Source organism: Phalacrocorax carbo, chromosome 9 (genome assembly GCF_963921805.1).
Source record: "Phalacrocorax carbo chromosome 9, bPhaCar2.1, whole genome shotgun sequence".
NCBI lineage: Eukaryota > Metazoa > Chordata > Aves > Suliformes > Phalacrocoracidae > Phalacrocorax > Phalacrocorax carbo.
In genome coordinates this window covers 1,786,633-1,799,553 of record NC_087521.1, presented here as the reverse complement: position 1 = coordinate 1,799,553, position 12,921 = coordinate 1,786,633, and the positions used below count along the sequence as shown (strand labels likewise).

The 12,921-nt window shown below is 38.0% G+C and overlaps 1 protein-coding gene across 2 annotated transcripts in view; it reads left to right on the top strand.

Annotated features, from left to right (window-relative positions):
* PALS1 (protein associated with LIN7 1, MAGUK p55 family member) overlaps positions 1-12,447 on the top strand; it is a 62,382-nt gene extending 49,935 nt beyond the window's left edge. For both annotated transcript variants that reach the window (XM_064460075.1, XM_064460077.1), the window contains exons 7-14: positions 70-147; positions 1,048-1,231; positions 2,287-2,358; positions 2,835-2,906; positions 3,635-3,802; positions 4,613-4,815; positions 7,152-7,262; positions 9,317-12,447. In XM_064460075.1, the coding sequence (XP_064316145.1) occupies positions 70-147; positions 1,048-1,231; positions 2,287-2,358; positions 2,835-2,906; positions 3,635-3,802; positions 4,613-4,815; positions 7,152-7,262; positions 9,317-9,493 (1,065 nt within the window). In that variant the 3' untranslated portion in view covers positions 9,494-12,447. The remainder of the gene's footprint in view (positions 1-69; positions 148-1,047; positions 1,232-2,286; positions 2,359-2,834; positions 2,907-3,634; positions 3,803-4,612; positions 4,816-7,151; positions 7,263-9,316) is intronic.
* The last annotated feature ends 474 nt before the right edge of the window (positions 12,448-12,921 follow it).

The window sequence follows — 12,921 nt, the reverse complement described above, 5'->3', positions numbered from 1 at the left end:
ATTTATTAAAATTCTTAACCTTAAGCCATATTTTGATACTGTATATGAAGATTCTATTTTTCGCCTCAGGCTGACATGCATGGTACTCTGACCTTTGTATTGATTCCCAGTCAGCAGAGCAAGCCACCTCCTGCGAAGGAGACAGTTGTAAGTAGCTCTACATAAGTTCTTGAGCTTGGTGACACATACCTTGTTTTTCCAGTAATGCATAGAAAGTTCTTCTGTAGATCACTTATATTGTGGAACAAAACCAAAACTTAACAATTAAACTAATTTTTTAAATTACCAGACTAACACCTGAATTAACTTTTGGACATGATGGTGTTAAGCTGAAACTTAGTATGATTTTAACTCAGTTTCTTAAAATAATAAGAACTTATAAAAGTAGAACTGCCTGTGCTTCTGAAATTGTTTTGAAATTCTCAGTTTCTCTATTTTACATATATATATATCAAAATTGGATTGATGGAACTTGCACATAGCTTTGGGAGGAAAAGTTTGTATACTGGAAACCTTGTTCGTTATCTTTTCAGCTAATATACTTTACTTGAGAGAGCTTTAACAGTTTGAAGAAAGAATGCACAGATTTATATCATAGCCAAACAAAAACATTAATGGCTGGTGGCAAAAAAAATTTTTACAAGTGAAACTTTACCTAAAGCCCAGCAAATGGGTTTCAATCTGTGTATTTATTAGGTATTTAAACAAAGCAGAATATCTCTGATACTTTTTGAATGCAAAGAACTTAAATAGTACCTCAGGGGTTTTTGTCTCCTAAAATGGTGAGGAAATTGCATAGACTTTAGAATTACAAGAGTTGAATTCAGGCCCTAATCTCCAACCTAGCACAACTGTGTGTCTTCCATTGTTAAGCTAAGTAATGATTCCATCCCAGTATCTCCTGTATGCCCCAGATAGTTTCCATTTTATAGGATCTTGGTGTTTTGATATATTGGAGCTCCACTGCAGTCATAGGAAGATGGGGTGTTATTCTTCAGAATTCAAGGGGGTTTTTTTCCCTCTGTTTTTACATTTGATCTTCTACAGATACATGTGAAAGCGCATTTTGACTATGATCCCTCTGACGACCCTTACGTCCCGTGCCGAGAGTTAGGCCTATCTTTTCAGAAAGGAGATATACTCCATGTGATCAGCCAAGAAGATCCAAACTGGTGGCAGGCTTACAGAGATGGAGATGAAGATAATCAGCCATTGGCAGGCCTTATCCCTGGTAAATAAAGCTCTAGAAAAAGCTTGACAGTTGTTCCCGTAGGCATAGGGGCAATATTTCAAAGACTCGTATACCCTTAAATATCCATTGCCTTAAATATCTGTGACTTTCAGCCTTTTGTAACAGAGCCGTAGTTATGTAATTCGCTTACTTAAAAGATTGACCTTGTAGAGGCATCTCCATGTATAGATGTTAAATGCAAAATAAAGCTACCGCTTCCACTGCAGTTCATCTTTCAGGAGCTACTCTCTTCCTTTATTTCTCCACCTTGGGGACTCTGGATTCAGAGTTCCCTCTGCTGGCTGCAGCAGAAATATGGGCCTGCTTGTCCTCTAGTGAGCAGAGCGGCTGTTAGGTTTTTTACCATATCAAGTAGCTTATTTGAAAAACGGGGTGGTTTTTTGTGGTAACTCGTCTGCATGTTTTCACTTAGCAGCAAGCTTCAGTTACTTGTAACAGTTGTGCTTCCTTTCTAACTGTTGGGGGCCTCTGGGTAATAGGGTTTTCAGGCATTGAAGTCAGTATATAATTTTTGCATTGAAATATGTACTGCACTTTAGTCCATTAAAGATCTGCTGATCTGTTAAACAGAGTGAAGAAAAGTCTTTTCATATTCCATAGAATATCACACTTACTGTATAACATTTGAGTAAGTTGAGAGGAACACTGATTTAAAATATAGGATAATTTTTTTTCAAGCTGAAGTTCAAATGATTTAGTATAAATAGAACACGTTTAACACAAAAAAACTGAGAACCATATCATCATAGTGGAGAAATGTGGTCTTGCCAGTAGTTTCAATTTTCCAGGCAAAACTGTCCAGAATAGTACGAATGCTCTCTGCAAGTCTTTCCTGATTAATAAATTTTCAAAGCAATAAACAAGCTTCACAGCAATTTTAGTTTCTTTCTAAATTTCTCTTGTATGTCATATTCTGCTAGAACCTTCAGAGATGTAACAGCTTAGGGAAAAAATGAGCAAGTCATTACCAAAAAAGTCTGGAAATGGTTTCTATGTTAACTGCTTTTTACTTCTTGTTTTTCAAATGCATTAAGGAAAAAGTTTTCAGCAACAAAGAGAAGCAATGAAGCAAACCATAGAAGAAGACAAGGAGCCAGAAAAATCAGGTTGGATATGTGCTTTCCAAGGTGGGGGTGGGGGGGAAGCGGTATCTAACTGTCATGAAGGTGCTAATTAGTGATATCTGGAACCTTGTCCTTGTAAAGTTGTAGAAAATTCTTCCATTTTCTGTAATGCAAGTGGGACGATTCTTTGAAATTCTTCATGTTAAATACACATCTGAGTTTAGCACTTTGTTGTATAAATCACATGGTTTTTCGTAACTGTGCAATGTAATTAGGATGATGTAGGGGAATTTAGAAAGCCCCTTTTTTCTTAAAGAATTTTATCTGCCATGAGTCAGTTGAAGTCCTTGGCACGCAACATTTGCTTAATACACCAAAGCGTTGTAATGAACTGAAGAATATTATGCCTTTTCAAAACTGGAGAATAAATTCTCCCCTTTAAAGATCCAGTTAGTGGGTGGCATAGGAAATTTTTTACTGTATGGGTATTTGATTGTGATGATTTTTATTTTGGTTAGGAAAACTCTGGTGCGCGAAGAAAAACAAAAAGAAACGGAAAAAGGTTTTATACAATGCAAATAAAAATGATGGTAAGCGATGTCTTTTGCACAGTGTGTGCACTTTGTAGAATCTTCTATAGTTGCTTCTAATAGCCTTGTGAAAAGAATGCTGAAATTCAGGATATGATATTAGAAATACTGCCTGATGACATTCTGTTTTGGAGCAGTAGTATGGCTTGTAATAGTGAAAGATGTAAAAGAAGTGGCAGAATCTGTAGTAATTTAGTGTCTTTATTAAAGACCAGTTGATAGAGGTAAAATTAAAAAGGCATTTTAGGCATGGAAGCACTCATAATTTTACAGTGATGAACCAATTTATTGTTGTTTTGTAATATCATCTCACTCTGCATAATCAAGTTTAGTAAATGGAAACTTTCTCCCTGGAGAGTTTGTAGGTTATTTATACTATATTCTTAGAAAGGTACTTGGGGATTGGGATGATGATTTTTGTTGTTGTTGGGCATAAACTGTTATTCTTGTACTAAAACTTGTTCCTTGGCAAGAAAGTTGTTTCCTGAGTTTATGCTACTAATTACATCAGTAGTAAATGGAAACACATTTTTTTTCTCCAGAAGGGGTAAAAAGTGCCTTGTCTTACTGGGCAAGGCATGATCTTTGGGATTCTGTTGCTTTGGTGACTCGCAGTTAGATGCTGGGCAGAGAGTCAGGAGCCGCCTGAAACCTGATACTGCATGGCAGGCACTACATGCAACTAACAGTCAAGTATGTTGCAACTATTTTATTCTTCCTCTCTCGAGATTATGACAATGAGGAAATTTTGACCTACGAGGAAATGTCACTGTATCATCAGCCAGCAAATAGGAAACGGCCCATCATACTGATCGGCCCACAGAACTGCGGCCAAAATGAATTGCGGCAGCGACTGATGAATAATGAAGTGGATCGTTTTGCCTCTGCAGTTCCCCGTAAGTTCGATGGGCAGATAAAATTGTGTATTCTAAACATTGCAGTCAAATCCTCTTGTGTTGAAAATAGCAATTAGGAGTTTGTGGGTTTTTAGCAGGATATAGTCAGCTCTTGGATAAAGGACAAAAAAGGTACATCTTGTTGCAAAAAGTAGCTTTGGTAAGTCAACGCAAATCCAGTGTCCCGGCCCAGTGTTAGAGACATTATAAGACATGCATATATTTCAGTTCAAATAAAATTGGAGTTAGAGAAGTTTAAGGAAGAAATGGTACATTGATCCAAGAATTTTTAACCTACGTATCCTGCGTAAATTTAAATTTAGATGGCTTTAGTGCCTTCCCAAACCACTTTATAAATCAGTGGGTTTTACATTTTTAATGTCTAATGTACCCTAAATTAGGTTTACAAACAGCTTAACAATATAACTTGTGAACAACTGATAGCTGTTTTCACATCCAGAATGCAGCTGCACAGGTGAAACTATTCTTTTCCTTGTTGACTGGTTTGGGTTTTTTTTTGTTGTTTGTTTGTTTGGTGTTTTGTTTTGGTTTTTGGTGTTTTGGTTTGGGTTTTTTTAATAGGTAATGTAAACAGGACCCCTAGATATAGGTTCAGCCTTTGGCAGCTTAATCTGTTCAGGGATATTTATTGCAGAAAATAAAATACTTGCATTTCTTGGATGTTTCAAATGCCTTTTTTTTTTTTCCTTTTTCTTGGTTAGTAATGTATTTCCTAACAGAAATACTTATTTCTCCTCTTCAGTTCTACAGGTGTATCACTGTCTTGATTTTTGTTGCTCTTGTTTGTAGATACTACTCGGAGCAGGCGAGAGACTGAAGTGGCTGGCAGGGATTACCATTTCATTTCCCGACAGGCATTTGAGAGTGACATAGCTGCAGGGAAATTCATTGAATATGGAGAGTTTGAAAAGAATCTCTACGGTACTAGCATAGACTCCGTGCGGCAAGTAATCAACTCTGGCAAGATATGCCTTTTAAATCTTCATACTCAGGTACGGCAAAGCTGTTGCCTGTTATATTTTAATTGTAGAAGGTAGTGTGGAAATCTAAAGAGCTATATTTGGTTTATATAATATGGGTGTGCTTTCAAGGTCCATTCTTCTGTTTATTTCAAGTTTTCTTTCAGTAGTGTTCAGTTAACTCTATTTCGTGTGTTATGAATACAGCCTTCTTGTTCCTTGTTCGGAAGTGCACACATCTTTATCTCTGCTAAAGGTAGTAGGGGCCTTGGTTTCCAGATACTTAAAGCTGGTGAGAATTATCTGAATTGAAAAATTAATTAAAATAAGATTTGTGTGTCTCAGTCTTCCAGTCACTCTGAGCACTGAGGTTTTTGAAGATGGAGAGGAAGTTGTTTGTGATTATACTTGGAAACTGCATTTTGGGACTGTTTATGCAGCTCTGTAACAGACAGGATTAAAGTACATCACATCAACAATATTGAAAAGCTCTTTAGCTGTGACCTTTTGTTTGTGGAGAAAGGACAAACTATGCATGCAGACCTCAACCTAGAAATCGAGTCAAACATGGGAAGAGGCAGAGTCCTGGAACACAGCCCATCTCTAATACATGTGATATGAGGTCCACTGCTGTTACAGCTGCTGCAAAGGAAGCACCTAAAACTCAGACATGTCAGTAAAGTCTGGTAGTATTGAAGCTATAATTAGCCATCACCAGTTGGGACCGTGTGATACTTTAGACTAGCTCATGGGTGTCACAAAGCATGTAATAAGTTGAAAATTCATAACTTCAAAAGTTGATCTAATTCTGTGGTTATAAAAAGATTTCTCAGAGACAAGTTGTTTGTCCTGAGACACACAGAAGGAACCTTTTGGAAAAATCAAACTACAGTTTGGTTCTTTTTATTTCCCATCTCTTAACATAAATGTTACCTACCAAAAGTAATGTGCCAAGCCTACAGTAGTAGTGCATCTGATACCTTGTATTTTAATCTTCAAAACAGAAGAGGTTAACATGTAGTATTTAAAGTAAACAGTAGTATTTAAAGATTCTTCCCTCTTAAAAGCTGATACTATTCACAGAATCACAGGGGTTGGAAGGGACCTCTGGAGATCATCTTGTCCAACTGCCCTGCTTGAGCAGGCACACCTAGAGCAGGGGGCACAGGACCGCGTCCAGGCGGGTTTTGAATGTCTCCAGGGAAAGAGACTCCACAACCTCCCTGGGCAGCCTGTGCCACTGCTCTGGCACCCTCACAGAGCAGTGTGACATATTCTCATATTGGAGAGAATATGAGAATTCTGCCCAATATGAGAACATTGGAGAACACCCCAATATGTTCTCATATTGAGGTGGAACTTCCTGTGTCCCAGCTTGTGCCCATTGCCCCTTGTCCTGTCACTGGGCACTATTGAAAAGAGTCTAGTCCCATCATCCTGACACCCACCCTTTAGATATTATAGGTATTGATGAAATCCCCCCTCAGTCTTCTCTTCTCCAGGCTGAACAAACCCAAGTCTCTCCGTCTCTCCTCATAAGGAAGATGCTCCAGCCCCTGATCATCTTGGTAGCTCTCTGCTGGACTTGCTCAAGCAGTTCCACATCCTTCCTAAACTGGGGGGCCCAGAACTGAACACAGCACTCCAAATGTGGTCTCACTAGGGCAGAGCAGAGGGGGAGGATAACCTCCCTCGACCTTCTGGCCACACTCCTTTTTATGCAGCCCAGGATAGTGTTGGCCTTCTCCGCCACAAGGACACATTGCTGGCTCAGGGTCAGCTTGTCCTCCAGCACTCCCAGGTCCTTCTCAGCAGAGCCGCTCTCCAGCAGGTCACCCCCAGCCTGTACTGGTGCCTGGGGTTGTTCCTCCCCAGGTGCAGGAACTTGCACTTGCTTTTGCTGAATTTCATCAGGATACCCTCGGCCCAGCTCTCCAGCCTGTCCAGGTCTCTTTGGATGGCAGCAGAGCCTTCTGGTATATCAGCCACTCCTCCCATTCCTTAACATTGTGAGGAAAATGCAATGTAGGTGACAGCTGTCTTTGATTCTGTTTCTTTGTTCTTTTTGCTTTTGGATACCAAAAGATATGTTCCTTCATGGACATTATGTAGAATATTCTTGAACAGAAGTAAATGTTTGGGTTCCATGAAGCTGAAAAATGTTGGAATATCAGTTTTGTAGGAAATGGTGACTAAACTCATGAGTGGTGATTATAATACTGTTAGGGTTAATTATACTGATGTTAATATATTGTACAATTGTCATTGTGTTTGAAGAGTATATTATCAATTATAGCATGTAAATAATGCATTTAGTGCCCTTTTCATGTGTGGAACTATTAAATATTTCATAAATCATATTTCTGCAGTCACTGAAGACACTACGTAATTCTGACTTGAAGCCATATATTATATTTGTTGCACCACCTTCACAAGAGAGATTACGTGCTTTATTGGCCAAAGAAGGGAAAAACCCAAAGGTAATATCTAACAATTCTTCTGAGACCACGCTGCTTTTTATTTCAGATCTAGAATGCTTTTGGTAAACCAATTCATAAACTCTGTTTGGATCAGGGAGGTGGTACTGACAATGCATGGGAAGTGGTGTAGTTGAGATCTGTGTGCTCCAGGTTCGTAGGCAGACCATACTAAAGGAAGGGCTCGGGATGCTTTCGCCTACAGAATGTGAGGCGCATGCGGTAAGGGAATCCACTGCTAATTCAGTAATCCTGGGGCACAGTGTTTCAGTTGTGGTCCCAGCATTTGGGTACAAAAATACAACTCTTCATTTCTAAACTGTGGAAAACCCAACTTTTGTCTTCAGGTAAACCGGAGAGTAATTCTAGGGAGCAAATGATTGTTGATCCAGTAGGATTAGTTTTCATGTTTCAGCCAGAGTCATGTCGCTATCTCAGCTTACCCAGATCGTTTAGTTGATGAGAAGTTAGTACTGCAGAATGGAATTGAAACACATAGATTAAACCAGGATGTCTGAAAGCTCGGAAAAGGTCCTTACTAGCTTATGAGATACCAAGTGCTTATTGCTAGGATAGTGAAATCTGTTGATCTTCACCTTTTTAAGTGAAATCTACGCTACGGTGGTTGGTGGCAGCACTTTGCCACCATAGTATCTTCAAAGTACGAAATGAACATTACGCAGTTCATATCGAGGAAAAACAGTCTTACCAGCATAACTCAAGGCGACTACTAATACAGCTGTTGGTCAGGAATTGTACCTCACTGTGTTCTATTGCTAGGTGGTTTTGCTGTCCTTGTTTGGTGCAACGGTGATGTATTGCCTGGATGTAAGATCTAAAAGTCCATTAAAGTCCAAGTATTAAAACAGAGGGCTTTTTCTTATTATTTTTCCTTTTTTTATTTGCCTGAGTCCAATAAAATTGTCTCTAAGTGGGCATGTTTTCTTCTTCAGTTATGCAATGAATGAAACTTTATCATATGTATGTACTGCGTTTTTTTGTTGTTGGGGTTTTTTTTTCAGTAGTCAAAGAATCTATTTCCAATATAAATTAATACACTGTTATTGGCATTAAACTATGCCTGTTTTCTTCCTGATTAATTGTATTGGAGTTGTATTTATTTCAGTTGGGTAAACATAGTGTGTTAAAGCCCTTCCCCTGATAAAGAAAAGGGTATTTCTTGCATGTATGCCTGTATGTGGCTTTGACTTTAAGTATATATAACACCTAGAAAAAAAATCTTGGAGGCCTGAAGTGCCCTTTGAAAATATCCTTTTTAGAAAATATCTCAAAAATTATGCCTGAGTATTCCTTTATATACTACAAAAATAAGCTGCAGAAGAGAAAAACCAAGACACTTTTAGAATCCAAGTGTAAAAAAAATTCTGAAGTAAACCAAACCATTTCTGCTTCTCCTTTTGCATCATTTATCTCTATCTGCAATATTCTTGCTTTTGACATAGTCCCTTCCAGCTCCCAAATCATGTTTTCCATTTTTTTGCAATGTCACTTTTGCTATGGTGATTCCATCAACTTAAACGTATAGTTCTCCCTGTGGTTCTCATTCCTGTTCTCATTGGTGAAAATATTTCAAAGATAGCTGTCGCCTTTGGCTGTTTGGTGTTTGTAGTGGTACATCTTCAGAGGAATGTTGTCTTGTTCTGCACCACTCAAACTCTTTCTCACACTCTCTCTGCCACCTCCAGTCTTTTTCAGAAGGGTAATGGACTTAGCAACCTAACTTGTCAGAAACTTAAGAGCCTCAGTAAGATGAATGTCATAAAATGAGCAGCGCTAGATCTTCTTCTCTTACTTCACTCTGGGACAGTTATTTACTGATTCACTATTTACGGCCAATCAAAGGATTGTCTTGAGTGCCCTTAGCTTTCAAATATGTATCATGGTTCAGTATTATTGTGAACTCTTCAATAGCTGGTAGCAATAACATGAAAATTTGTGTAAAAGACTTTTCTGAGTCGAGTTGTTACCTTTCCCTACTCTGTGGTTGTGGGGGAGAGGCTTACACGCATACATTAATTGTCTGGTTTTGATTGCAGCCGGAAGAGCTGAGAGAAATCATAGAGAAGACAAGGGAGATGGAACAGAACAATGGCCACTACTTTGATACAGCAATTGTGAATTCTGATCTTGATAAGGCATATCAGGAGTTACTTCGATTAATAAACAAACTTGACACAGAACCCCAGTGGGTGCCCTCTACCTGGCTACGATGAGAGAGCAGTTCCAAGGGACAAATGGACTTCAGTCAGTAATCTTTCCAAGGAGATTGTGTGTAGGTCTGCCCAATTCTAGTATAAATGTGTGTGAGCTCTGGAGCTCAGTGGCTGCATCCTTTGCCAGTGAAATAGCGTATTAGTGAAAAAAAATTACGCTAATCAGCTTGTGAGCCAATTTAACAGATCTAAAGGTTGTCCAATTTTTCTTTCTCTGTAGTCTAGAAATGGAAGCCTTGCCAGTACTAAATTCTAAAGCTTTAGATAGATTTTTCTAGCAACTATGTTTATACATAAATCCAACTTTTAAAATCTAGAATCACCCTTAAGAAATCAAAGATTTTAAGTGTGTGTGTGTATGTATAGTCCATGCTGTCACATAGTTATAAATACGAATATTATTTAACACTTAACTTAATGACTTTGTGGGAGATTATGGTAGTTCAGGAGCATAATTCGACAGAACATTGGGCAGAGAAATAATCTACACATCAAAAATGTAAATGTTAATATTAATGAGAAATGTCTCCTATTCATAAAATACACATAATGAAGAGGCTGCTTTGGTCGAGCTGCTCTGGGAGGCTTGAGTTAATATTTTAATTTTCAAACATTCCACTTTCTAATAGCACTGCAATTGCAAAATGTGTATAATGTAAATATTTCAATTCTTGTGTCATTTTAGTCAGACTTTTTAAATCAGATTTGACTGCACATTAATTTTAGGTCCGATCAAAGGTGACTATTATATTGAACTTTTAGATGTGATATTTTTATGGAATTTTCTTTAAAACATATTGACTGATTGGAGCCGCTGTTTTCCACAGATCTGCAGCGATATTTAGAAAGGCAGAGGTTAATTTTTGTGAAAAATATATAGTTATAAGACATGCTGCTTAAAAGTCAGCTTAAGTTCTCACGTTTTATACAGAATATCAACTAATATAGACTGATGTGTTGAACATTGGAAAATAGTGGGGGTTTTTAATCTCTGCAAATGGTTCATCTTGTGGCTGTTGGTCAAATGGATAACTAACTGGAATTAAAATAGCTGAATGTAGCTACTGTGTTATGAGTATTGTAATTCACTAGTGAACATATTGTCCTGCATTTGCTCAGTACTGCAGTGAAAGTATGTGTAAAACACTGGTAACTGGCTGAGAAGTCACAAGAAAGGGGAATATTTGTAATGGTTAAAACAAAAAACTTGTTTCAAGTGACCAAAAGGCAAGGTCTGGCTGTATCCTAGTGTGTTCTGCAAAGCAGATTGGAAGATCTCTGCATCCTCAAATGATTCTGACCTATGAAGGTTTAATTACTAAGGCTATGCATCTGCAGTAGGGCTGTTCTATCACTGAAGCTAACCGAATAGTAGTATCTTGGCTGCTTAGGTTTGGGGTAGCACAAAGAACCTTGACTGTGAATATATCTTAATTTTAGCTATAGTGTTTCTTTGTTCCTACAGGTAAAACACTGGAGTTATGTCAATGTGTAGTTCACTCTCCTGTCTGATGTTGAAAAAATAGTTTATTTTTTCCATTCTGTCTTGCATATATTCTTTCTTCAAATGTTAATGGAACAAATTCACGCTGCAGGTAGAGAGCTCAAAGTATACAGCAGATGTAAAGAAATTGTCAGATAACTATCCTAGTTACTGAACTAACTTTCAGTACATTTTTGTACTGAAAAATGGAAGTATAGAGTGCATTCCTGAATTGCTAGAAAGCAAAATTATTTGCGGGTTTAATTAGTATTTAGGGCTGAAAAGCAATTAAGCAATTAGTGGGGATAAGTAATGACCCTTCAGAAAGAAAAGGGGTTGCAAACTTCAATATCTTTAGTTCAATTCAGTGCTAGAAATAATAACGTGCTAGCTGTTGGCCCAAGGGCTGAATATGCAAAATAATGGCTTTTTGTCTCACATTGCAGGCATGCTCTCAAGTTTGATCCATAGTTATGACAACAACAATGTTCGGGTTTATTGGATAGTCAGTTTCATAGGTGACAAAATATCGTATTGATTCTACCCTTTTTTAAGAAAGATGGTTGTAGATATATTAGACTTTTTGGTATTGACTGTTTCGTAGTTGGACAAGAAGGTGGAAAGCTGTAAAGTATGTTCGTTAAGGGTAACCTAGCTCAGCTACGTAGGTACTGTCCAAATTCTTGCAGTCACCATCAGCTCAAGATGGTTGCTGAACCCCCTTAGGTATCGTAGGCGGTGTTGGTCACAGTAAATCATGCCATTAATGTGTTTGATGTTCGTCTCACCAGTTTTTCTGAAATGGTGAACAGAAGCTGTTCTTATACAAATAAGCTTTTGAATGTAGACTTAAAGAATGTTGCTTGAAGTTCAGCTCTACTCTCTTAATTCCCAAGGCACACAGTACTCCCTGACATCTGTGTAGAGAGGTGCTATGGTAGTTTATAACCAATGTTAGCTTTGTCTCCTGCCAAAATGAAAGGCTTGAGCAGCACTGAGAAATGTACCTGGCGCTCCCATCTGCTGCTCATCTGGTCCTGGAACTACCGTGTGTAAGAAGTTATTCTGCCTTCTTTCATGAAGAATGTGTGTTAATTTCCTTGAGAGTAAAAGAGACTATACAAACTTCACTGGTGAAACTCTTCAACCTTATCACAGGCTTTGTACTGAGCTGTATCAGTCTGAAATGAGGGTATCTGCATTTTTACCAGTCCAGATTTAATTAAAAATAATGTTCAGTGAATTGCATAAAAGAATTTTTGAATGTAATTATATGTGACTTTTTAAGATATAAGATAGGGGGTTTCATGCCTTAAATAATTAAGGTAATTTTACTGAGACCTGTGGTTAGCCCCACGTTGTACTTTTATACATGTATCTGCACTCTGTATTTTGAGACCACATGAACTGCACACTAATGTAAAAATGTAAAATATTTCTAGATTTTAAATAAATCACTGTACAATTTTAATTCTTGTAGTGGATCTTGGGAGTCTTTTTTTTCTGCCATTTTGCTGAATGTGTGAAAGATGCTCTGAGCCATCCATGCCCTAGAGGATGTTCTCTGTTCCTTCTGACACTGTGCATCGAGCGGGAGAGGTGACAACATGTCCTCAGACCTACACTTCCTCTCTTTCAAGCTGGACCTGTTTCTTCTAGCAGACTATGGACTTATTATTCAGCTGTGCTGCCTTCAGCTTCAAAAGAGGAAAGAAAATGGCCTTGTGCTTCATACAATGATAAAATTACTTTTTAAAGGTGTTAATAGAGATAAATTTCCTTGCGTTTAACTACAGATGGAGGGTAAGTGCTGGATCATGTTTAAAACAAGGTGATTATCTTGAAGAGACTAGTAGTACTAGAGACAACGTACTAGTATTACTGCTATGGCATGTGTTCAGTGTGCTGATTGCAAACCAGTGTCTGCAGGAAAACAGCCCTTCAA